Raw genomic sequence first — 24,662 nt, 5'->3', positions numbered from 1 at the left:
GAATGGAATAGGGGCTTCAAAGGGGTTTCAGATTGGAGGGGGGCAATTCACAGGATGATAAGAAGAGCAGATGTTTGGTAGTCAAATGTTTGCCCTGCCATGTGGGTAAGTCTTTCAGATAAAAAGTTATCTCTGATATAGCTCTCTTTCTGGGCCAGACCCCTATCTAAATTCTTCTAAGCAGTTAAAAGAGAGGTAAAAGTTTTTCTTGAGTGTGCTGGGTCTTGATTGTTTTCAGCTTAAAATAAGCCACACGCCAAAGTGGAACATTTTGTAGACATTTCTCCAAAGAAGACATACAGATGGCCAACAGGTACATGAAAAGATGCTCAATATAGCTAATTATTAGAGAAATGCAAATCAAAGTGGCACGTTTTGGGGTGGCATTTCTGCCCCCCTTCATATGTGTTCATTTGTGTGAAAAGAAACAGAAAAGATAAACCAGAATTAAATAGATTAGTTACCTCAACAAGGGGGTGGAGGGGAGGGCAAAATAGGAATTCAAACGAAAACAAAGGAACCTAACAATATTTCAAATGAATCGTGCAGCCTCATGGGGGGGGGGGGCGGTGGGAAGAGGGAGAACTAACCCAAGTAATTTTTAAAAATTAATTAATTAATTAATTATATTTATTTTTGGCTGCGTTGGGTCTTCGTTGCTGCGCACGGGCTTTCTCTTGTTGCGGCGAGCAGGGCCTACTCTTCGTTGCGGTGCGCGGGCTTCTCATTGCAGTGGCTTCTCTTGTTGCGGAGCACGGGCTCTAGGCATGCGGGCTTCAGTAGCTGTGGCACTCAAGCTCAGTAGTTGTGGCTCTCGGGGTCTAGAGCTCAGGCTCAGTAGTTGTGGCGCACGGGCTTAGTTGCTCCATGGCATGTGGGATCTTCCCAGAGCAGGGGTCGAACCCATGTCCCCTGCATTGGCAGGCGGATTCTTAACCACTGCGACACCAGGGAAGTTCCCCAAGTAATTTCTGAACACAGTATTCTGACTACCATCAGATTAAAAACAAAAAGGAACTGCATCAAATATTGAAGCTACAATAGGCTTGTTAAACACAGTATTTTGACTACAGACTACCAGGAACCTGAAGACAAAAGAAGCTGTAAAAAAGTATTGACCTGTAGTTGGTAGATTTGTTTTTCACAGTCTTATGGGTTAGCAATTCTGGAGTTAATGTGTATTATATGATTACACAAATAAGTAAATTTATTGTGGATATTGGGAGCTAGGTTTCTTTCTTTTGGAGAAGGGATTTACAAACATGAAAAGTGAGGAAACTAGAATGAATCTTGTGCTGTTGTGTTGAAATGGAAGGTATTAGTAGTGTACTTATGTTTTTAAAGTATATATACCTATAGCAAAATATATAAATATAGATGTGTGTTTACATGGATTAGACTATATACATGTATTTTCTAGCTCTGTACACTGAGAGGGCCTAGAAACAATTACACCCTAGTAGAAATGAATACTTTCTCAACTGGGGCTGAAAAGGAATAATGTTGAGTCTGGAGCATCTTGTAATGCCAGAAAGGAAGTGCGTTAAGAAAAATGATGGGGGCATGTCAAAGGGACACAAAAGTCAACTTGAAGGAGCTCCCACTTGCCAAATCTGGGACAATTTGAGCATCAAAGGAAATAATGATAGTGATTGATTGAAATTTATTGAATAAAATAAGAACACGAGTCTGTACAGATATAAACACATAAATGGGGAAGAAGAGAAAGCTCTTCCTTACAGTAGAAGAGTAACTAACAAGTATCAAAGGAATGTTGGTGTTAGAAAATAATCGATGGATGCTGAAGCCAATGGTTCAAAATTTTTATATTTAGAGACAGAGAGAGAGAATGATAAAGCAAAGGTGGCAAAATGTGAACAATTGATGAATCTGGCAAAAGGGTACAGGGAATTTCCTTGTACCGTTCTTGTTTTTCTGTACGTTGAAAATGGCATCAAAATTAAGTTTCTCCCCCCTCCCCCCCCCCCCGAAAATAAAGAAAATAGGGCGTATCCTAGTACAGATATGTTGCTGTTAAACATGCTTTCTAGTTTTTTTCTTTCCCACATAAAAACTACTGTTTGGGTGGCAAGGTTTGCAGAGGTGGCCAGTAAGCACAAGAGAGGCTTATAATGCATTTTAATACTTATTTGAATGTTCCCGGTGTTTTGTCATCCTATTTTTGTTTTTTAAATGCAGCTTTCCCGTTTGAGTCACTGCCATTGTTTCCTCACAGGTATTTTACATTTATTGGTGGCTAGGCCCTTTACCTAACAACAGCATCATGTTAAGAAAATCAGCGTCAAATCTTTAAAAACAAAACAAAACAAAAAAACGCCAACGGCTTCACCAGAGGCGGAATTCCCTTTTGGGGTCACCCGGAGGAGGGCGGGAACAAGACGTGCGCAAAGCTTCCGCTTTCTTTTCTATGGTAAAGCCAACCATTCTCCTTAAAGGAGTACCACGGAAGCGTGATTTTCGGTCGGCAAACGCATGCCTAGAGACGAGTCCACCCATGACACAGGGATGCCATAGTGTCGCATCACAATGAGTAGTCTATGAGAGCTCAAAAGCCAGAACAAGTGACCTTGATTCTGGTAAAAATATTACATTGCGATTCACCTAACCTGTCAGTTTCCTTCTCCTCTCTCGTTTTCCAAAATGCTGAACTTCCGGAGTAGACTCCTCCCCTTCTATTCCTGCCCAGTGGTTTGGTCCGACCTTAATACTACTGACAGGAGGGACAAACTGCGTCTGCGCAGAAAGCTCTTGGGGGGGTGGGGGGGAGGAACATGGCGCAAGCTCTGTCTGAGGAGGAGTTTCAGCGGATGCAGGTGCCGCTCGCCGGGGAAAAGACCACCGGGCTAGGCGACGGGGGCGCGGGGAAGAGAAAGATCGTGCCACCGGCTTTGAGCAGGGGTTGGTTGGGATGGACCTTGAGCCTAAGGGGTTGGTCTGGAGAAGGGAAACTGAGGCTCCGAGTGGTGAGACTACTGGATTCCGAGATACTGTAGGGTTCTGAGGGGATGGATTCTGTTAGCCTTGTGGGCGGAAGAGAGAGTCCTAGCGTGGGCGATACCTTACGCAGACCTGGAGGGGACGAGACCTTTGGGCCCGTGTGGGGGACACCTTGGGTGGGCGACGGTAATGCTGGGCTTTGAGAGGAGGAGATCCTGAGAGGGCGAAACCATTTTGCCTGGAGAGGAAGGAAGCGGGCCTTGGGCTGTTTGCTTCATGGTGGGGGGAGCCCTGGAGAGGGCAATACCATTACCGGTGGGAGGTGGATGTTTTTATGGGAGATACCACTATGTCAGGGGACTGGGGAAAGACCCCACATGTCATTGTTCCTGGGAGGTGGAGCTCCTGTACGAGGGGTGGTAGCGGATCCCAAGAGAGGGCAGTACCATTGGATGATTACGGGTGATCCCATTAGACATGGGGTGAAGAAGGCCCTGAATGGGTAATACGATTAATCCTTGTTGGAGAGAGGACCTGAGGAGGTGAAAGAGTGATACCTTGGACCGCGTGGAGGGGAAATCACCGGTCTGTGGAGAGGTACCCTGACTGAGTACTGTGACCACTTGATTCTTTTTGGAGGCACTCTGAGATGGATGAAAGGCCAGAGTGAGCCCTTGTTGAGAGAATTCCTTACTGGGGAAGACCATTGGATTTTGTGTGGAGACTCTGAAAGGGGGAAACCCAGCGTAGGGTCCTGTGGGAGGACAGGAGGAACTCCGAGTGAGGGCAGGTAATCCATTCATCCTTGAATGAAGGAAACCAGTTGTTGCTATGTGAGGGACCCTGAGGGTGGAAGAGTGAGATAATTGGACCAAAAAAGGGGAAGGCCCCTGTAACTTGTGCAAAGTATTCCATGCGAGTAAGAGTAATCCAACTGGCCCACCCAAGGCCTTGTGGGGGAAAAACCCTGAAGGGCATAGCGTCATCCCATTGGATTATGACTGGGGAGATCTTGAGGGGTATAGGGGATCCTTGAATGAGGAAGATTGATTCTGTTGGTCATGAGTGAAGGGAAAACCATTGGGCTCTGATGGATAGGGACTCTAAGTGGGTGCCAGGGGTGTTCCAACTGGATCAGGACTGGGGGAGACAGATCACTGGGTCTGGGAGAGGACAGGGGCAGGCAAGATTCTATAGAGGCCAAGCCCTCTCACATTTAGCAGACCACCCAGGGATGGAGGCTGGTGCCATGGGAGAGAGGGAAAGGTCCTGGTGGGGTAAGGGATGGTGGTCTGGGAAGAATTGGCCTCAGCACCCTACAGGGCTGGTAGGTAGGGATATGCTGTTTGGAATGGCCCATACTTCACTTTCCCTCAGTTCTTGAAAGGGGTCTGGACATATTTTGAGAGCTTTGGGGGTGGGGACCCTGGGAAGCCCCCTTTTACTCAGTGAAATTGGTCATAATACCAGGCCCTCTTCCCTTGGGAAAGAGGGAGGAAGGCAATCCCCTGCCCCCTACTCTGGCCAAGAGGATAGACAACACCTCTGACAGAAGACAGAACAGTGCTTAGCGTGTGACGAGCCCAGTCCAGATGAAGAGGCAGACTTTATCCTTTGGGCATGGAACACACATGAGCAAGAGACTGACTGGGTCAGCACTCTGTCATGGCCTGAGGGCATAGTTGGATTGGAAGGGGAGAGGTGGAGGCAGCAGGGAGACAGGTGAGGCTGGCTATGTTTATATAAGTAGAACTAGAGAAGGTGGGACAGGCTGAGCGGCTGGACTCATTTGGGATGCAGCAGGCACGGGTCTTAGGAGTGACTAAAGAGGCGCATGGAGGGCAACAGGGTCTGTAGGGCTCAGAGGATTGGTTCTCTCATGAGGGTAGGGGGCACATTCCTGCCAAGTCATTTCCTTCCCTGCTTCCCCCTAAGGCTCAGCTCCTAGAACTCCGGACAAACAACTACCAGCTTTCAGATGAACTACGCAAGAATGGTGTTGGTGAGCCGAGAGGGTCTCATTAGATGGGGGTGGCTTTTGAGGACGGAGGCCAAGGGGAAAAAATCTCAGAGGCCTGGCAGGAGGACCTTTCAGCTCCTTACCACTGACTGAGGCTGAGACTCCCTGCTTTCCCCACACCAGAACTTACCAGTCTTCGACAGAAGGTCGCCTACCTGGATAAGGAGTTCAACAAAGCTCAGAAGGTACCTCCTTCCACCTACTCACCCACCCATGTGTTCCCTGTAGCCATCTGACTCATTCATCTGTCCAGTGAGCACCTACAGTGAACCAGACCTAATGTTACATGCTGTCACTAGTCATTCAAAAATTTCTCATGGAAGTCTCCTTTGATTGGTAATTTTATCTAGGTCTGCTTAATTTATTAATTAATTTTCATTTACTCTTAATTCATTTTTAATTTCAATTACTCATTCTCATTCACTGATTTCTAACTAAATAATGAAATCTCTCAGTAAATCTGCCTTGAATCTGCCTCCTGTCCTCCACTCATACTCCTGCCTTGTGCTCCTGCTCCCCACCCCTGTCCTGGTCCTGTTGCTAAAGTGAGACTAAACCTACCTCTCAAATCCTTTGAAGATGAGATGGCATATAACCTATCATGGCCCCTCAAGGCATTCAAGGCCCTCCTTTGTCTCTTTCTTCACTGCTCTGTCCTCATGCATAGTACAATGTTATACGCAGTATGTTCTCCATATATATTTGTTAGATGAAGGAATACAGAATGCAGAAAGTCTGGCAGTCAGAAAGCTAGGCTTCTCTTTGGTAGGGTGCTGATTTCCCAACCTGGCAATGCCCTCAGCTGCCCAGCAGGGGAACAGCAGTTTCCACGGTGCATGGGAGGGATCCACATAGATGTGTTTGGACAGATGGAACAGTGAAGCCATAATTTCTGAGCCTGGAGATCCAGCCTAGGAAGGGTTAAATACTAAGACCCATGAAAAGCCTGAAGAGCTTAGAGGAGAGGATGTAAGCCGGGTGCTCCTCACTCACCCACTCACTCACTCCATCATTCCTGTGGGCTACAAATTGTTGTGGTTAAAGACACCCCCATCCCTCACCCCCTGTTATCATTGTCCCCCCTTGACACTTGCCACAGTATCTCCATACCCTAGTGAGGGAGTCCATCTCTGGTCACCTTATCTCTCTTCTCACCTCCCTCACCTTTAGGCACTGAGCAAGAGCAAGAAAGCTCAGGTAAGGGGACCCCTGGCGGGTAACTGTGTCTGGGAGACTGTCTTAGAGGGGATATTTCTGTATGCCTGGATCTCCTGGTACTGGCCTTTCTTTCTCTGTGTGTGTGCTTGCATCTGTGACTACCTCCCTGCCATGTGTTTTTGTGTCTATCTTTGTTCTCCTGTTTTGTCTCTCACTCTGCACCTCTCTCTGTATGTCTTTCCTTCTCCCTTTCTTTCTCTGTGTCCTCCTCTCTGAGTCTCTGTCTCTGTCTTTCTGTTCCTCTCGGATTCTTGTTTCTCTCCCCAACCTTCTCTTTTTCTTTCCCCCACCTGTTCCTATCTCTGCCATCGTTTCTCTCTTTTCTTCTTTCCCTTTCTTTCTCTCTCTTGACTCCTTGTTTCTCTCTTCCCTGTTTCTCTCTCCCCGTTCCTCTCTCTCCTGTTCCTTTTTCTCTTCCTGATTCATTTCTTTCCCTGACCTCCTCTCTCTGTTCTTCGTCTGTTGATCTCTCTGTTCCTGTCTCTCTGTCGTCCTACCTTTTCTTTTTTTCTCTCTCCCCCATCCCATCCCTCTCTCCTTCCCTATCTAACCCCCTTTCCCCATCTTTCTCTGCTTCCTTTCTTCCCTATTTCTATATACCCCTCTCTTTCCTCCCACTGTCTCCCCTCATGCCTTTCTCCTTCCGCATCTTCCCTTCTCTCTACCCCATGTCTCTCTCTCCCTCCTTATCTCCTCTTTTATCCCTCCTATGTCTGTCTTTCCCCCTGTATCTCCTGATTTCACCCATCTCATTCTCTGTACCCTATGTTCTCCCCCCAATGTCATTTTCTCCCTCTCTCTGTTTCTTTGCCCTACTGCCCCATCCTTTCTACCCCTGTTGGAGACCTGGCCCACATCTGCCACTGCAGGAAGTCGAGGGGCTGCTGAGTGAAAATGAGATGCTGCAGGCAAAGCTGCACAGCCAGGAGGAGGACTTCCGTTTGCAGAACAGCACGCTTATGGCCGAGTTCAGCAAGGTGCTGGTGCCCTGGATAGTTGAGGGGGGTCCAAGGGGTAGGGGCCACCTGGGCTGAAGCCGGAGGGCAGCTGAGGGTGGTTGGACAGAGGCTGGCCCTGGGTCACTGTCCATGGTGCTGAAACAGGGCCTCGATCTCTGTTGGGGGGCAGTGATTTGACAGATGGGACCACCCACTGTGCTGGGATTAGAAGGCTGCAAGCCATGAGGTCAGCTGGTTCCTGACCAAGTCACTCCTTTCCTTCGAGCTTCAAGTCTCCTTGTGTATATTTTGGGGCTGATGCTATGGAGCCCCAGGTTGTTGGGAGGTCTTAGGTAAAATTCTTATGCTTAGTATGGGATGGAAAGATGTTCGAGCCGCTTCCCTTTTCTAAGTTTTTCATGTGTTTTAAGGGAAAAAGTCTCACAGCAACAAAAAAGGTATTTCCAAGGCTCTACCTGAGAATGTAGGGCTCAAAACCTTAAAAAAGAAAACAAACCAAAAACACAACCTTTGTGTAGGTACAATACCAGAGGCAATTTAGTAAGTAGTAGTTAAGAGCCAGAGGCCTAGATTAAACTCTTGGCTCTGCCTTTTACTAACTGTAACCTCGAGCAAGTCACTTAAGCTTCCTGTTTCTTGGTTCCCAAATATTTAAAATGGAAAAGATGATAATGACAGTACCTGCCTGGCAGGGCTTTTGTGAGGATTGAATGGGTTAATGTCTATAAACCATTTAGACCAGAGCCTTGCACACAGTATCAGCTATGTAGGTGTTAGCTACTGATAGTATCCTTTTATTAATTCATTTTCCCTCTAAAATATTTCTTGACTATTTAAAAGTTTTATATCCATCCTATGACCTTGCCCTGCCTCAGCCCTTACCACCTCTATTCCCACAGTCTCCTCGCTGGTCTCCTCACTTCTAGCTTCTTTTACCAGACCAAGCCATAACGGTTGTCCTGACCCGCAGGTCTTACCACATTGCTTCTTTAGACAACACCTCCCAGTGGGTCCTCGTCCCCGAAATTTCAGAACCCCTGGTGCTCACATAACAGCTGACCTCATCGCCTCACTTCTCACTGCTTCCTGCCTCTGGCCTCAGTGGTATCATGGTTCTTGCCGGGCGAGGCAGGGGCAGTTATTCCTCTATAAACCCAGCTTGTGTTTCTCAGCACCTGCCCTGGGCTAGGCACTGAGCCAGGTATAGAACCTCCTTTGCACTACCCCTCCTCCTCCTGGAAGCTAGAAATGCTCACAGGGAGACCTGAGTTCCAGGCCCGCCTCCACCACTTATTTGCCAAGATATTTCAGCTCAATTGTTCCTTCAACAAATAGTTATTGAGCCCCCACTCTGTGCTCTGTGTTCTGGAAATAGTCGTGAGCTGTACAAAATAGTCCTCCCTCTTGGGTAGCTTATGTTCTGGGGGTGGGATGGGGAAAAAGATGATAACATAGTAAACAAATAATAATAATAACACTGATAGCTGACAGTTACATAGTGTTTACTGTGTGCCAGGTCCTGTTTGATGTGCTTTACATTATTCACTCATTTAATTCTCACAGCAAACCGATGAGATATCATTACTATCCCTATTCAACAGATGGGGAAAACTGAGCCCCCTAGAGATGAAGTAATTTGTGCCAAGGTGAAATGGCAGAGTAGAAATTCACATCCAAGCAGTCTGGCTTCCGAATCTATGCTTGTGACCTATGTTACAAAATAAAATTTAATTGTGAATCACAATTCATGATCCAAACATTTTCAGAGATTTAAGAAACTAAGAGAACATATTAGGTAAATTTAATTGCGATTCATGCTAGGTAAGAAAGAAGCAAACAGAATGCTGTGCTAGAGAGTATTGGAATTTCTGTGTTGGGGGATACTACTTGAAAGGTAACATTTGAGCAGAGCGCTGAAGGATGCAAAAAAGTCAGTAATGTGAAGAACTGGATGAAAGGAATGGTGTTCTGGGTAGAAAATATCCCAGGCAATAAAATAAAAATTCTCTGTGGGCCTCAGTCTTCTCATCTGAAAATGGGGACAAAGGATCTTGTCAGGTCTGCTGTGTGAACTGTGTTTTCTCCAGGAGTTGAGCAGGGGGCTGGCTTAGTTTTATTTGTGTTGTACTCCTCTCCACGGGCTCTCCAAGGGCTAACGAGAGGGAGCCATGGGCAGTGCTAACCCTGGAAATGCTCTGAAAGCTGTCTGTGGTGCCTCGGCTCCCAGACGCAGACCCCTCCACAGAAGAAGGCTGGCAGTGGGACTATCCATGATGCTGACATCTTGGACCAGCAACTTCCAGAGGAGCCTGAGGTCTTGGATTGCGACTGTGAGGTTGAAAGCGGGCAAGCGGAAAATTGTTCTCAGTATTCTCCATTTTCCATGTCTCTGTCACTTAACAGGTGTTTGAGTTTGAGGTTGTTTAACATCTGTGCCTCAGTGTCCTTATCTGTGAAGTGGGGATAATGAGTAATGAGAGCCTCTACATCACAGGGGCGTTATGGGAATTAAATGAATTGTAAAGTACATGGGCCAAATGCTATGTATATTTCAGCAAATGTTGTTCTGATTCTTTGCTTTTCTGCTACCTCACTTGTCCCCTGCTCAGCTCTGTAGCCAGATGGAACAGCTGGAGCGGGAGAACCAGCAACTGAAGGATGGGGCTGCCAGGGCAGGGGCTGCCCAAGCCGGGAGCCTTGTGGATGGGGAGCTGCTGAGGCTGCAGGCAGAGAACACAGCCTTGCAGAAGAACGTGGCAGGTGCATGGAGACCCTCCTGGGGATGTGGGGACCTTGGGGATTGAGTAAGGTGTTGTCTTCCCTGGGGGAAGAAAAAGGCTTCAGAATCAGGCTTGGCCCTGCCATGAACCAGTGTATGATTTTGGACAAGCCATTTCACCTCTCTGAGCCAAAGCTTCATCATCTACGAAGTGCATGTAGTGATGTCCACCACCTGGAAAATTGTAGTAGAGATAAGAGGTGATATATTTCTGAGTTTAGTTCAGGACCTGGTACCTAGCAAATGTTACTGATAAGCAGATTGAACATCAGAAAGGAGGTGTTTGCTAAATGGAGGAAGTGAATGAAGGAGTGTTAGGAAGATTCTGAGCCCAAGTTGTCAGTGGGGTCTGGGATGAAAGGTGAAAGAAAGCTTGATAAAGTGTGGGAGTGAGTGTCCTGATGTGTGGACTTGTGGAGAGCAGCTGGGCTTGTGGGGTGGTGGGTGGTAGTTTGGTGATCAGGAAGGAGACTTCGTAGAATGTGGCTGGGGATTAGAGGTTATAGGAGGATTCAGTTGTGAATGGAGGATGGTGGGCATCACCTTGGAGGGCTGTGGGTGGGGCTTGGGGATAGGGGTGGGGCTTGAGAAATTATCTTGGGCTGATTTGATGGTAGACAGGATTTCCGTGGTTGGTGGGGCTTAAAAGATTTGTGAGAGGTGGGGGTGAACCTTTTTTTGTAGGCTTATGGCCACTGAGGCAGGGTTTCTGCTACCTAAGGGGTTGAAGGCCAGTTCTCCTTCTATTTGAGGTGTGTCAGGGGTCTTCTGAGACTACCTCATCCATCATATGTCTCTGTTCTACCCACCAGCCCTGCAGGAGCGCTACGGGAAAGAGGCTGGGAGGTCCCCAGCTGCCAGTGAGGATCAAGGGGATCCCCTGGGGGGCCCAGCTTCCCCTGTCCTGGCCCCCATGCCATTGGCAGAAGTGGAGCTGAAATGGGAGATGGAGAAGGAGGAAAAGAGACTGCTCTGGAAGCAACTGCAAGGCTTGGAGGTGAATCTGGGTCTGTTGGGGCTGGGGTGCCAGGAGGCAGGCAGATGCCCTAGCTCTGCCTGTGGTCCCATGGAGATAGATATCTGTGACATCACCATCTTGTGGGCTGATGGATTAGGAAGGCAGGAGGGCAGGGAAAGGCACAGGCCTTACCTCCCCCCTTGCTGATAACAACTCCCTCCCTCATCCTTCCCAGCAGACCTTGAAGCAGGCTGAAACATCCAGGCTGCAGGAAGAACTTGCTAAGGTGGGGCTGCCGAGCTTTCCCTGGACTTTGCCCCACCCACTCCCCACCTGCCATGCTTCCCCTGGTAGGGTAGAGGGGCAGAGTATCTCCTCAAAGCCTCAGTTTTGTCATCTGTGAAATGGAGAGACTCACATTTATGTCTCAGATTTGCTTTCAATATGAAATGGGCTAATATGGTCCTTCTATGTCTTGTGCATGGCAGGCCCCATCCCATCCTTTTGGGTCCTCCGATCTCTGCTTTTTCATTCATCTGTCCATCCATCCATCCGTCCATCCATCCAAGTGTTTATAGACAGCTGGCTCTTACCTTAGGAACTTGAGACCCAGTGGTGAGGCAGCCAATCATGATCCTGTTTTCCAGGCCTCCCAGCCTAGCTATTCTGTGACATGGCCATCGGTCGATAGGTCGGAGGCATAAATGTTGGGCTTTGGAGCCTGAGGAGCTGGGTAGAGGTCATGTTTTTGCTGCCGACCAGCTGCGCAACCAAATTATTTAACCCTTCTGAGACTCAGTTTCCCATTTGTAAAGCCAGTGGTGCTCACTTCTCAGGACTGTTTTGAGGATTCCACGAGGTAACAAAAGTAAATTCCAGTTTCTATAAAGGACTTAGTAGGAAGTGTCTGTAAACATGAAGTTAATTTTTGTCTTTATTAATATTATTCTCATTCTTATCACTTGTCTGTACCCTCCTCCCCCACCCCAGCTCGCCGAGAAACTGAAAAAGAAACAAGAAAGGTAAATTTCTTTCTTCCAGAGCTGGGGGGAAGGGGTTTGGGGGGACTAGGGAGGGGATTGACTTGTGGAACGGACCCATGTATGTCTGTCTTTCTGTGCCCAGTTTTTGCCGTCTGCAGACAGAAAAGGAGACGCTATTCAATGACAGCCGGTAACTACCAGGGTTGGGGATATTGGTGGACAATGGGGCAGTGCCCAGCAGGATTAACCGAAGATCACAGGGGCAGAGCTGGGAGACTGAGCCTCAGTCTGTGGTCAATGTGCCCCTCCCTCCCACCAATCACCCCCAGGAACAAGATTGAGGAGTTACAACAGCGAAAGGAAGCTGATCTCAAAGCCCAGTTGGCTCGAACTCAGAAGCTGCAGCAGGAACTCGAGGCTGCCAATCAGGTGAGGGGTTGGGTTCTGAGATCGCTGGGATAGGGACAGGGCTGGGAGTCCGGGGAGCTGTAAGATCTACGGAGGCTAGTTGGGGAGTCTGATATTTCCTGTGTTGGAAATATAGGGACTGGATGGGTCCTGGGCCCCCTAGGAGCTAGGAAAATGGGAATTAGGGAACCCCGAGAGCCCTAGGAGTTGGGCTAGGAATCTGCATGAATCAAAGATCTCAGCGGGGCTGAGGACTAGGGGCGTATGTGCCACACGTTTGGATGAATCTGAAACTCCAGGGGATTAGAGACAGGAATCTGGAGAAATCTGTGGTCACTGGTTTGGGACCAGGAGTTTGGAGTGAGTCTGAACTCCCTGGAGGTTGGGTAACTTTGAGACCTATGGGGGCTGGGTGGATATAAGACTTTCAAGGGTAAGACATTTGGGCCTGGAAGCTGAGTGCATTTGAGACCCTCAGAGCTTGGGGGCTGGTTTGGGTCTTAAGACACCTAGGAAGTTGGATCATGTGAGTTGGTGGTCCCTGGGGGCTGTGAATAAAAAACTGGTGAGTCTGAGACATCCAGCGACTGGAGCAAAAGTCTAGGTAGGTCTGAGGCTCCTAAGGGTTGGCGGCTGGGTGACTTTAAAGCCTCCAGCCTTCCCCTTAGAGTGAGTGAGTCTCAGGTCCCTTGGATTGGGGGATATGATGGCTTGTGGGTCTAACTAAAGCCCCTAGGAGCTGGGGACAGAAGTCTGGGTAAAGCTGGGTGTGAAGATCCCCAGAGACTGGGGACAGGAGCGGCAGGTGAGGTATCAGTCTGAGACCTCACCAGGAGCTGGAAACTACACAATTGTATCAGTTTGAAACCTATAGGATCTGGGGTGGTGAGTTTGGGTGGGTCTGAGACTCTTGGGAACTAGAGACATGGGGGTTGCCTGTGTCTAAAACCCCTGGGGGTTGGGGTCAGGAATCTGGGTGAAGCTGTAGTCCCTGGGGGTTGAGTGTGTCTGAGAATCCTGGGGCCTCTGAGCTGGAATCTGGGTGAGTGTGAGACCATCTTATGGATGGGGGCTGAGTGAATTTGAAATCCCCAGGAACCTAGGTGGTTTCTGAGGTGCTTAGAACTGGGATACAGGGGTGTGTGAGGCCCCTGGGGATAATGACCAAGAGTCTGGGTGAGCCTGAGATCTCTGATGGCTGGGTAGTCCAAGACCCTCAAGTACTGGCAGCATGCTGCCAGGTGGTCAAAGAGGGAGTCTGTGTGGTCATATGTACCCCAGGGGAGGCTGAGGTCTGGAATGGGCTCCCCTGACGTGGTCCCCACAGAGCTTGGCAGAGCTGAGAGATCAGCGGCAGGGGGAGCTCCTGGAGCATGCAGCAGCTCTGCGAGCCCTACAAGATCAGGTACATTGTACTGAGCGGGCTCAGGGAGGTGGGGGTGAGGGTGGGGGCAGCCTCAGTGGGTATTATACAGGCAGGCAAGACCCCAGGGTCCTGCTTCCCCTGGTCGTCGTTCTCGTGGGTGTGTGTATGTGTGTCCTTTCTTTCTTGGCTGCGGGTAGGTCCTGTCCTCCTGTTCTGGACCCACTCTCACTCGTTGTGGGGGTGGGGCCAGGTGTCCATCCAGAGTGCGGATGCGCAGGAACAAGTGGAAGGACTTTTGGCTGAGAACAATGCCTTGAGGACTAGCCTGGCTGCCCTGGAGCAGGTACAGGACACGTGGGAGCCTGCGCCGATCCCTCCCCAGCTCCCCAGCTCCCTCTGCTTTTGATCCACATTGGGGCAACTGTTGTCTGGACCTCATGCTGTTCTCCTGCCTCTGTTTCTGTTTCATTCTCAGCTTCTCCTTTCTGTTCGCTTCCACCCCTCTTCTCTCTGGTCATCCATCCCTGCTTTTTTTGCATTCTAGTTTCTCTCCAGTAAAGTGCAAGAAGTGTACTAATCTTAAGTGTACACTCGGTGAATTATCCCTGTCTGTATGTTTATCTGTCTCCATGTAGCCACCACCCAGATGAAGATATAGAGCATTTTCAGCACCCCAGAAGGTCCCTTTTACCCCTTCTCAATCAATACTTCCCCAGAAGTAACCACTCCTCTGACCTTTAGCAACATAGATTAGTTTTGCTTGCTCTTCAACTTCATGTAAATGGAATCAGACACCCAATCTATGTCTGGCTTCTTTCCTGAAGCGTTATATCTGTGAGGTTTATCCATATGTAGCACTGATCTATTCTACTTTCTCTGTGTACTATTTCATTGTATGAATATACCACACTTACCAATCCCCTGTTGATCTCTTTCTCTCACTGCTTTTCTCTTTGAAATACTCTCTCTCTACTCCTGGCTCTCCTTTCACCTCTCTCCCTGTCTCCCTGGAACACCCCGTGACTGGCCCCTGGGGCCCCTTTCACTCCACTTTCCATCACCACCACTCTCTCCAGATCCAAACAGCAAAGACCCAAGAACTGAATATGCTCCGGGAACAGACTGCTGGGCTGACAGCTGAGTTGCAGCAGCGGCAGACTGAGTATGAGGACCTCATGGGACAGAAAGATGACCTCAACTCCCAGCTCCAGGTGACACCTCTGGCTTTGACCTGTCTCCTCCTAGTTCCCTAGTCCTGGCTCAGTGGAGTTTCCCATGAGGTGCTGTGGGAAGACCATGGAGTCAGGTGGGCCTGGGTTCCAGTCTGACTCCCGAACTTATTAGCACCTGTGTGTCCTAGACCAAGTCATTTCACTTGAGACTGAGCCTCTTCAGTTAGTTAGGATAGCCATTCTGATTCCACAGTAAAAGCCGGAATAATAGCGGGAGAATGAATGCTGGGGAGCAGCTAGCAGCCTCTGCCATGTTTCTCATCTAGAAACAGAACATCACCCACTTTACCAGGGTTAAGGGAGATGTTCCACCAGAAATGTCCTGGGTGAGCAGCACCTCCTGGGGGCTCTTTATCAAACTCACCCTTTTTGTCCCCACATTAGGAGTCATTGCGAGCCAATAGTCGGCTGCTGGAACAACTTCAGGAACTCGGGCAGGAGAAGGAGCAATTGACCCAGGAACTACAGGAGGCTCGTAAGGTGGGCAGCACCACAGGGGGAGGCCCAGTCTGCAGGGGGACAGGTGATGTGGGCAAGCCCACGGGAATGGGAGGGGACAGAAAGTGACCAGTTCCATGAGGATGGGTGAGTGACTTAGCCCTTCAATCGGGATGGGGAGGAGGTGGACTTTGGCTTGTTCCTTGGGCCGTGTTTGGTGTTGGGGGAGGAGGTTGACTGACATCCTCCTGCCCTCCTCTCCTGGGTGCCAGAGTGCTGAGAAGCGGAAGGCCATGCTGGATGAGCTAGCCATGGAGACGCTGCAGGAGAAGTCCCAGCACAAGGAGGAGCTGGGAGCAGTCCGACTACGGCACGAGAAGGAGGTGCTGGGGGTGCGCGCCCGCTATGAGCGTGAGCTCCGTGAGCTACATGAAGACAAGAAGCGGCAGGAGGAGGAGCTGCGTGGGCAGATCCGCGAGGAGAAGGTGGGTGGGAAGATGATGACGCCTTTCTGCCTCTAAAACCTGGGGAGCGTAGCATTGCTGATGGGCCAGGGGATGGCGTGGGTGAGGCGCCCGCTCCTCCACCTGGCCCTTGCTGGTCTGCCCTCTTGCAGGCCCGAACGCGGGAGCTGGAGACTCTCCAGCAGACGGTGGAAGAACTTCAAGCTCAGGTACACTCCATGGATGGGGCCAAGGGCTGGTTTGAACGGCGCTTGAAGGAGGCTGAGGTGAGTTGGTGCAGAGGCTGGTTGGGGGGTACGCATGTCAAAGCAGGGGACTGGAAGTGGTCAGGCCCTGGAACTTTCTGAGGCTCTGGACTTGGGCATCCCCACAGCGCCCCCTGGCTCAACAGCAGCCCTCTGGAGGGGATCAGGCCATGGCCATCAATCAGTAGGGCAGAATGTCAGATGTGCAAATTTGAAAAGGCACTTCTTCCTTCTGAAATTGTACTTCTGTCGGAAAATTATTATAATATAATAATTCTAATTTTGATGCAACCAGAACTTTTACTACCATTTTCTGGAAAACTCATGGTAATACACAAGAGGCAGTGTCACGTAGCAGTGAAGAGCACACATGCTGGAGCCAGTTGTTTGCCTGGGTTTGAATCCTGTCTGGGCTGCTTTCTAGCCCAGACAGGACAAGTAAATAACTTGCCTTGGGCAAGTTACTTGCTTCTCTGTGGCCCGTTTTCGACATCCGTAAAAAAAGGGATAACAATAATACCGGCTGTCTAGGTGTTATGGGAGGGTTATATAAAGTGAGTTAATATATATAAAATCCCTACAACATTCCTGGTGTGCAGTAAGTGCTACGTTATGTTTTATTAAATAAAGTAAGATGTAAATGCAGATGTTGGTCTTCGATGTGAATGGCGCAGCCCTCGACGTGACACTCTGTTTCTTCTCTGCATACGCAGGGGCCCTGCTGCAATCCCTCACACCACTCACTGGGTGTGATGTCCTCTGGGGGGTGTGACGTCCTCTGGGGGGCCGTGGCCAGACCTGGGACTTGTCTTGTAGGAATCTCTGCAGCAGCAGCAGCAGGAACAAGAGGAAGCCCTCAAGCAGTGTCGGGAGCAGCACGCGGGCGAGCTGAAGGTGCCCATTGCATGATGGCATTCCTCTCTGGTGGGAGGACTGAGGTTTCCCAAGCTGCGGCCTGAGCTGCCCTCTGCTTTGCAGAGCAAGGAAGAGGAGCTGCAGGGTGTGCGGGATCAGCTCCAACAGGCCCAGGAGGAGCGGGACTGCCACCTGAAGACCATCAGCAACCTGAAGCAGGTCACCCACTGGTCCCTCCTGGTCCCTCGACACACCCCGGGCCTCAGCATGCGGTAATGGGGCAGGGAGGGAGCACACTGCATGCAGCCAGCCATTCTGGCACCCACCAGCTGTGCTTTAATCCCACAGGAGGTGAAGGACACGGTGGATGGGCAGCGAATCCTGGAGAAGAAGGGCAGTGCTGCGGTACGAGGGGGAGAGGTGTCCAAGCAAGGCCCACTCCTGCCCTGCAGCCACCCCCACCTGTGGACCCACCGGGCCTCAGCCCCTGTCTTTCCCCCGTTCTCCACAGCTCAAGGACCTCAAACGGCAGCTGCACCTGGAGCGGAAACGGGCGGATAAACTGCAGGAGCGGTTGCAGGACATCCTCACCAATAGCAAGAGCCGCTCAGGTGAGGGGCCCAGACGGCAGGGGAGGCTGAGGGGTGGGGAGGCAGAGCTTGGGTCTGAAGGCTGGGGCTGCTTCCTGTACTTCACTCTGCAGGGCTCTCCTGTGTCTTCACTTTGTCTTTTACCCTTTCTCTGCGTCTGTCCCACCTCTGTTTCTTTCTTTCTTTCTTTTTTTTAATATATTTATTTATTTATTTATTTTTGGCTGCATTGGGTCTTCGTTGCTGCGCGTGGGCTTTCTCTAGTTGTGGCGAGCAGCGGCTACTCTTTGTTGTGGTCCATGGGCTTCTCATTGCAGTGGCTTCTCTTGTTGCGGAGCATGGGCTCTAGGCACGTGGGCTTCAGTAGTTGTGGCACGTGGGCTCAGTAGTTGTGGCACACGGGCTTAGTTGCTCTGCGGCATGTGGAATCTTCCCGGACCAGGGCTTGAACCCGTGTCCCCTGCGTTGGCAGGCAGATTCCTTTTTTTTTTTTTTTACTTTTGGGTTTGTTTGTTTGTTTGTTTGTTTGTTTGTTTATTTATTTATTTATTTATTTATGGCTGTGTTGGGTCTTCGTTTCTGTGCGAGGGCTTTCTCTAGTTGCGGCAAGTGGGGGCCACTCTTCGTCGCGGTGCGCGGGCCTCTCATTATCGCGGCCTCTCGCTGCGGAGCACGGGCTCCAGACGCGCAGGCTCAGTAATTGTGGCTCACGGGCCTAGTTGCTCCACGGCATGTGGGATCTTCCCAGACCAGGGCTCGAACCCGTGTCCCCTGCATTGGCAGGCAGATTCTCAAGCACTGCGCCACCAGGGAAGCCCAGCAGGCAGATTCTTAACCACTGCGCCACCAGGGAAGTCCCTCCTTCTTCTGTCTCTCTCTGCATTATCTCTCTGTGTGTCTCTCTCTCCTTTTTGCTGTGTCTCTTCTCTGTTTCTGTCTCTCTCTGCCTCCTCATGTCATCTCTGTATCTGCCTTTCTCGCCCAGCTTTCTCTTTCTAGTTCTCTCCTTTTCTCCTCCTGCCTTTTTCTTCTCTCTGTTCCTTTATCTCTGTCTCTCTTCTCTCTCTCTCTCTCGTCTGTGTCTCTGTTTGTCTCCCCACTATCCCTCATACACTCCCACACCTCACCCAGAGTCTCTGTCTCTTGTATCCATCCTCTCATTCTATAAATACGGACTGAGCCTTCACGCTCACATCCAGGGTCCCTGGTAGGAGGTCCCCCCACCAAGTCTCAGTCCCTTAGGAGCTCCCTGTTGAGCTAGGGAGACAGACTTACAATCAGGCAACAACACTACCGTGTGATCATTATGCAGCTAAAATCCATGTTATTTTTGCCACTTAAGGCAGAAGACACAACAGAAAAATTTGAGTTGCCTTGGACTTTTTTTAGAAAGAAATGGCCTATAAATATGTTTAAATAAATAAGATGCAGTGATGGCTCTGGTGGATCTCCCATATCACAAGCGAGAGAAAACGTGCTCCCTGTCCCTCCACAGCCGTCCTGCTCTTGCTGGAGATCCTTGGCTTGTGGTGTCAGCCCCCATCCCTGACACCCAGAAGCAGCTGCAAGAACAGAGACACAAGCTTAGTGGCTGTGTTTCAAGTGACATGGCAAAAACAGGTGTATCTCTCACCAAATCAATGTCTCGCTGAGGCACTCAGTCTCCTGAAGTTACCTCTCTTTATAAGGGAGGACTTTTATTTCTGTTCTGTTACAGATTGGTGTACAGATCAACAAACAGATTCAAATTGTGTGCCGTACATTCTATCCGTCCATTAGGTGAAATTCAGATTTAGGTGCATGGCTACGAGTCTGCCGCCATCTTTTCTCTCTGCCTCTGCTCTGACTAGTGTCCTTAGCCAGGGTCTCTGTTTGCCTCTATCATCAGCTCTGGCTTGCTGTCTCTCTGGGGTCTTCTCTCTGCACATAGGGGTGCCCCTCTGCCCTCTCCAGCTGTCTTTACCCTGAGTCTGAGTGCATTCGCCACTTTATGCCCATGTGTGTCCACATCATCATCTTTCTCCCCATCTTCACCTTTGTTTCACTTCTGGTGTGTGTTTGCCTAGAGAGGCAGCTCCTTTTTCTATTTCTGCCTTTCCCTACCCTACTGTCTGCTTCCACTGTTACCCATGCCTGAGTGTCTCTTCGCCTCTCTCCATCTCTGTCAAATCTATTTCTGCCTCTTCTTGCCAGTCGGTACCCTGGGACCCTGGGGGATTGGGGCTCAGATTTCTCTTCCCTCTCTGCCCAGGGCTTGAGGAGCTGGTTCTATCAGAGATGAATTCACCAAGCCGGACCCAGACTGGGGACAGCAGTAGCATCTCCTCCTTCAGCTACCGCGAGATCTTGCGGGAGAAGGAGAGCTCGACCGTTCCAGCCAGGGTAAGGGGCAGGGAAGAGCCCACAGCCCCAGCTTCTACCCAAATTCTGCGCCCTCCTTTTTCCCTCCCCTGCAGCCATCTCCTACTCTGGGCCCAGCACACACATTTCCTTGTCAACTTTTCCTCAAGCTCACCAACTTGGATTCAGATTGCTAAATGGGGGATGGACAAATTATTCTCTCTGACCCTCTGTTTCATCATCTGTGGGCTAATTCCACCTTTCCTGGTGCTATAAAATATGTGGCTCATAGTAGGTGCATTATCCATGAGGGAGATCCTTTTTTCCAACTCATAATTATCACTTATTATTATTGTTGTCTGTGTCAGCTTCCGTGCCAGACACTTTTATTTGGAAATAACCTTCTTATCATTCTGTAAGTAGTATGTATACATTGTAGAAAAGTTTAAAAAACACAAGCAAAGATTTTTTTAAAAAATCCAAAGCAATCACATCTTCACCATCCAGAGATCACCACTATAAATCCTTAGTTCATACCCTTCTAGACCTCTCTCTCTCTTTTTTTTAAACCTAAATAAGATTATAAGTAACCTATTGATCTCTACCCTCCCAATTTGGTAAATTTTCATCTTTTTGAATACTTTGACCTTAGTCAGATTTCTCTAGTTGGTCCCAAAATGTGCTTTATTGCTGGTTTTATGAAAACCAGCATTCAATTTCAGAGCACATTTGCAGCATCTGGTTGCTTTATGTCCCTTAAGTCTCTTGAATATAGTGTGATCCCTTTTTTTCATGACATCAACCTGTAGAAGAGACCAGCCCAGTTGACCTGAAGAAAGTGTCCCACCTTTGGGATTTTCCTGCTGGCTTCCTAGTGGTATCATTCAGCTCGTTTCTCTCTCCCCTAGTTTTCCTGTCAGCTGGAAGTGAGAGCTCATTTGTTATAGGCTCTCCCTTCATGGTCTCAATAAGGCTATGGTGTGGTGGTTCCTGTCTCCCCCTTTAAAAGGCAAAGGGAGATCCAGAGTCTCTGAGGGTGCCGAGACTTGTCTGCAGTTTGTCTGCAGCCCCAGTTGCAAAGCCCACCCCGGCTTGGTTCTCCTTCTCAGCCCCTGATCCTATCTGGGGTGTTGGCACTGAGCCTGGGCTGGCCTCTCTCCCTTCTTCCCCGCAGTCCTTATCCAGCAGCCCTCAGGCCCAGCCCCCGCGGCCAGCAGAGCTGTCAGATGAGGAAGTGGCTGAGCTCTTTCAGCGCCTGGCAGAGACGCAGCAGGAGAAATGGATGCTGGAGGAGAAGGTGCTGTCTGCCTGCTCGTCCCCTCTTGGCCTGCCCTTGGAGAGGAGGCCGGGGTGGCAGGAGTGGGGGGTGGGGGTGGGGCGATATCTGGCCAGGCCCCTCCTCATGGGTGAACATGCGCAGTTGAGGGCCTGAGGTGGGCTGGGCCACCCTGCAGGTGAAGCACCTGGAGGTGAGCAGCGCGTCCATGGCAGAGGATCTCTGCCGGAAGAGCGCCATCATCGAGACCTATGTCATGGACAGCCGGATTGGTCAGTGCCCCCTCCCCAGCCCTCACCCCTCATCCAGCCCCTCACCTACCCCCTTCTTCCCCACTGTCCAGAGCTGCGGCTTCTCTCCTCTCCTTATGGAACTCACCAAATTTACTGCCGAGACCACAGGTGCCAGAGGGAAGAGCCAGGCAGGCCAGGATCTGTGTGTCTTCCTCTGTATTCCATCTCTTGTCTCGGCTCCTCCCTCCTGTCTGAGCCTCTGTCGTCTCTCCACTCTCCTTTCTCTAGTGTCTCTCTGTCATTCCCATTGTCCTTTCTCCTCCCTGTGTCTCTTCCTCTGCTTTCTCTCCCTTCTCTTCTTTCTGCCCCATCCCCCCTTCATCTTGTCTCACTGTTCCTACTGCCTGTCTAAATGGTTCCACCTCTGGAAATTTTCATTCTCTGGATGCATATCCCTTTTAGGGTCCTTCTCTCCGCTCTTCCTCCCCTCTCCTCCTTTCTCCTCTTCCTTCCTCCATCCCCCCATTTTTATTTCTTTTGTTCCCTTCTTTCAAATCTTCTCCTCTCCCTGTTTTTTCCTTATTAATCAGAATAATACCAGTTGACGCATGCTGAGAGCTGACTGTGTGCTCTGTGCTTTGCATACAGTCATATGTGTTTTTCCAGCTCCATGAGTTAGTTCCTAACCCCATTTCTCAGGGCCGCACAGCTAGTAAGTGAAGCCAGGTCTCACATGGCAAAGCCTCTGCTCCCTCCATTAGATGGCTTCTCCCCCCATTTTTCTCCCCCACTCTCTGTTTCCCTCTTTCCTGCTCTGTCTCTGTCTCTCCTTCGGCTCGACCAAGGGGGTGATTCTCAGCCTGGGCCCTTGCAGATGTGTCTGTGGCAGCAGGCCACACAGACCGTAGCGGGCTGGGCAGCGTCCTGAGAGACCTAGTGAAGCCAGGCGACGAGAACCTTCGGGAGATGAACAAGAAGTTACAGAACATGCTGGAGGAACAGCTCACCAAGAATATGCACTTGCACAAGGCAAGTGTAGCCTACCAGCCTACCCCTTTGTCTCTCCAGCCACATAGCCCCTGGGTCATCTGTCAGTCCCCTCTCCACACACCCCATTCACCAAGCACTCCTTCCCCCTCATCTGCCCATCCTCCAGTCAACCTACTCATTATCAGTTTAGTCTTTCACTCTTCCCTCTGTCCTTGCACCCACCCACTCATCCATTCATACACACATTCAGCCACTCTCCCATCAACCCACCTACTATTTGCCCATCTGCCCTGCTACCCGTCTAATCATCTGCCCATGCCTTTGCGCCCATCTCCTTTTTTTTTTTTTTTTTTAATATTTGGCTGCGCCAGGTCTTTGCGGCACGTGGGATCTTTAGTTGCAGTATGCAGGATCTAGTTCCCTGACCAGGGATCGAACCCGGGCCCCATGCATTGGGAGCGTGGAGTCTTAACCACTGGACCACCAGGGAAGTCCCCTGCACCCATTTCCTGATGTATCACTCTCTCTTACCTACTCATCAGTCACCCCTTGTCTTACCTTTAACCCACCCGCCCAGCGACCTGCTTGCCTACCTGTTGTCCTCCATCTGTCCTCTGAACAGTTCATTATTCCACCGATTTGCCTACCATGGATCTCCCATGCATCCACCCACGTGTCCACTCACCTATCCTGCCACCCAAGTATTTCCCCATCTCTGGGGGAAGTCAGAAAGGATGCAAGTCCGGCCCCTGCCTCTGAGAAGCAAGCTCACCATCTAGAGACAAGAAGGTGGCAGGGGTAGGGGTCATGTCCTCCAGCCTAACCACACAGGGCAGATGATCCACTCCCATGTCCATATCCCTAGCTCCAGGCACTCCTCACCCCCTCACACACACCACACACACCTTTTCCGAGCCCAGCCCACTGCTGGGAGCTCTGGGAGCTGCTCCAGATACCTTCCTGTCTCAGGCTAGACATAGCTGGGCATTGATGGGATGAGAAGGATGACACCCAGGCTTGCTGTGGGTGCCATCGCCTGCCACCTTCTCTGACTCCTGATGGCTCATTTGTTTCTTAGGACATGGAAGTTCTGTCCCAGGAGATTGTGCGGCTCAGCAAGGAGTGCGTGGGGTCCCCCGACCCAGACCTAGAACCGGGAGAAGCCAGCTAAAGACCTGCAGGCTGCACCCACTCCCTCCCTTCCCCACCCCCCATTCCCTTGGGCTGTGGTGGGAAAATGGGGGCCAGCGCCAAAATCAGATAGGTTGGGAGACTGGACATTAAAGGGGTTGGAGGCCTGATGGTTGGTGTTAGTGACCCTGTCTTAGGGCCGAGGCCCCTGGGGAGTGGGGAATCCTGAGGGGAGGGGCAGGGATTCTCCTCCTTCTTGGCCCTGGCTCCCAGGGGCCTTTGCCTTCATCTCTGCATGAGCTCTCCCTCCCAGAGACCAACTCTTTTTTTATTTTATTTTATTTTTTAATTTATGTCTGGAAGCCTGGCTACTCTGCATTTGGGATTGGGGATGCTGGGTGGGGCACGGTCCATGTTCAGCATTCTAGCAACATGTGTGTGTGTGTGTAAAAGCTGTGCAGCCAAAATACCATCTGGCCAGACTGGCCCACCCACTGACTGTCTGCTCTGATTCTTTCCAACCATGAGGGGTGTGCTGGGGGTGGGGAGGTTATACCATTGGAACGGGGAGGGTGGTCTCTGGCTGCAACTTTACTCTCGTCCCCCACCCTCACCCAGCCTGTCTCCAGTTACTGTTGACCAGCCTCTCAAACTGAATGGAGCAGAAATATCTGCAGATATGTATGTGGGTGGATGTGTGTGGGGTGTGGGTATGGATGAGTAGATAGATGGGAGGATGGATAAGTGGTTGGATGGACTGATGGATAAATAAGTAGAAGGTTGCATGGATTGATGATGGATAGGTTGGGAAATAAATGGATGGATAGGTGATTGGATGAATAAATGGACAAATGGATTGCTAGGTGGATAGGTAGAGGATGGATAGGTGGGGGTATAAATGGACAGATGAATGGCTAGGGGAATGTGTGGATGGATGAGTGGGCAGATAGATGGATGAGCTAATGGGAAGAGTAAAGAGTAGGTGAATAGATGATAGAACAATGGATAGATGGACAGATAGTTGGGTGGTGGGGGATCCATATGGGTAGGGGTAGATGGGGTGAATATACAAATGGATGAGTGAATAGGTAGGTGGATTAATGACTAAATGGACAGATGGGTGGGTAGAGGGAAGGACAGAGTAATTGGCTGTGTGAGGGGGAGAATGGATGGATAAGTGGGTGGTGGGTGGGAGGAGGGATGGACAAATGGACAAATC

At 50.1% G+C, this 24,662-nt stretch overlaps 1 protein-coding gene across 7 annotated transcripts; it reads left to right on the top strand.

The window, feature by feature from the left end:
- The first annotated feature begins 2,748 nt into the window (after positions 1 to 2,748).
- Positions 2,749 to 23,938, top strand: GRIPAP1 (GRIP1 associated protein 1). Of its 7 annotated transcripts, none has more exons than XM_082376304.1 (27): positions 2,749 to 2,834; positions 4,894 to 4,960; positions 5,102 to 5,163; positions 6,149 to 6,175; positions 7,066 to 7,173; positions 9,383 to 9,469; positions 9,765 to 9,915; positions 10,747 to 10,931; positions 11,128 to 11,178; positions 11,883 to 11,914; positions 12,018 to 12,065; positions 12,205 to 12,304; positions 13,611 to 13,688; positions 13,900 to 13,992; positions 14,726 to 14,860; positions 15,266 to 15,361; positions 15,592 to 15,804; positions 15,936 to 16,049; positions 16,845 to 16,922; positions 17,007 to 17,102; positions 17,232 to 17,288; positions 17,395 to 17,494; positions 19,725 to 19,855; positions 20,988 to 21,110; positions 21,268 to 21,361; positions 22,197 to 22,351; positions 23,391 to 23,938. In XM_082376304.1, the coding sequence occupies exons 1-27, from the start codon at positions 2,793 to 2,795 to the stop codon at positions 23,481 to 23,483; spliced, it is 2,616 nt and encodes an 871-aa protein (XP_082232430.1). In that variant the 5' UTR covers positions 2,749 to 2,792; the 3' UTR covers positions 23,484 to 23,938. The 7 variants fall into 7 exon arrangements, with proteins under 7 accessions (XP_082232430.1, XP_082232429.1, XP_082232428.1 ...); XM_082376303.1 differs by having other exon boundaries at positions 9,383 to 9,490; positions 11,131 to 11,178; XM_082376302.1 differs by having other exon boundaries at positions 9,383 to 9,490.
- Positions 23,939 to 24,662: the final 724 nt, after the last annotated feature.

The sequence above is a fragment of the Balaenoptera borealis genome (genome assembly GCF_965194805.1).
Source record: "Balaenoptera borealis genome assembly, chromosome: X".
Taxonomy (NCBI): Eukaryota; Metazoa; Chordata; class Mammalia; order Artiodactyla; family Balaenopteridae; genus Balaenoptera; species Balaenoptera borealis.
This window is presented reverse-complemented; position numbering and strand designations above follow the sequence as displayed.

Coding starts and splice junctions, on each gene's coding strand:
- GRIPAP1 (XM_082376302.1), top strand. CDS start 2,793: ATGGCGCAAGCTCTGTCTGAGGAGGAGTTTCAGCGGATGCAG. Junction 13,689..13,899: donor TGCGAGCCCTACAAGATCAG/GTACATTGTACT, acceptor GGGTGGGGCCAG/GTGTCCATCCAGAGTGCGGA. Junction 17,495..19,724: donor CAATAGCAAGAGCCGCTCAG/GTGAGGGGCCCA, acceptor CTCTCTGCCCAG/GGCTTGAGGAGCTGGTTCTA.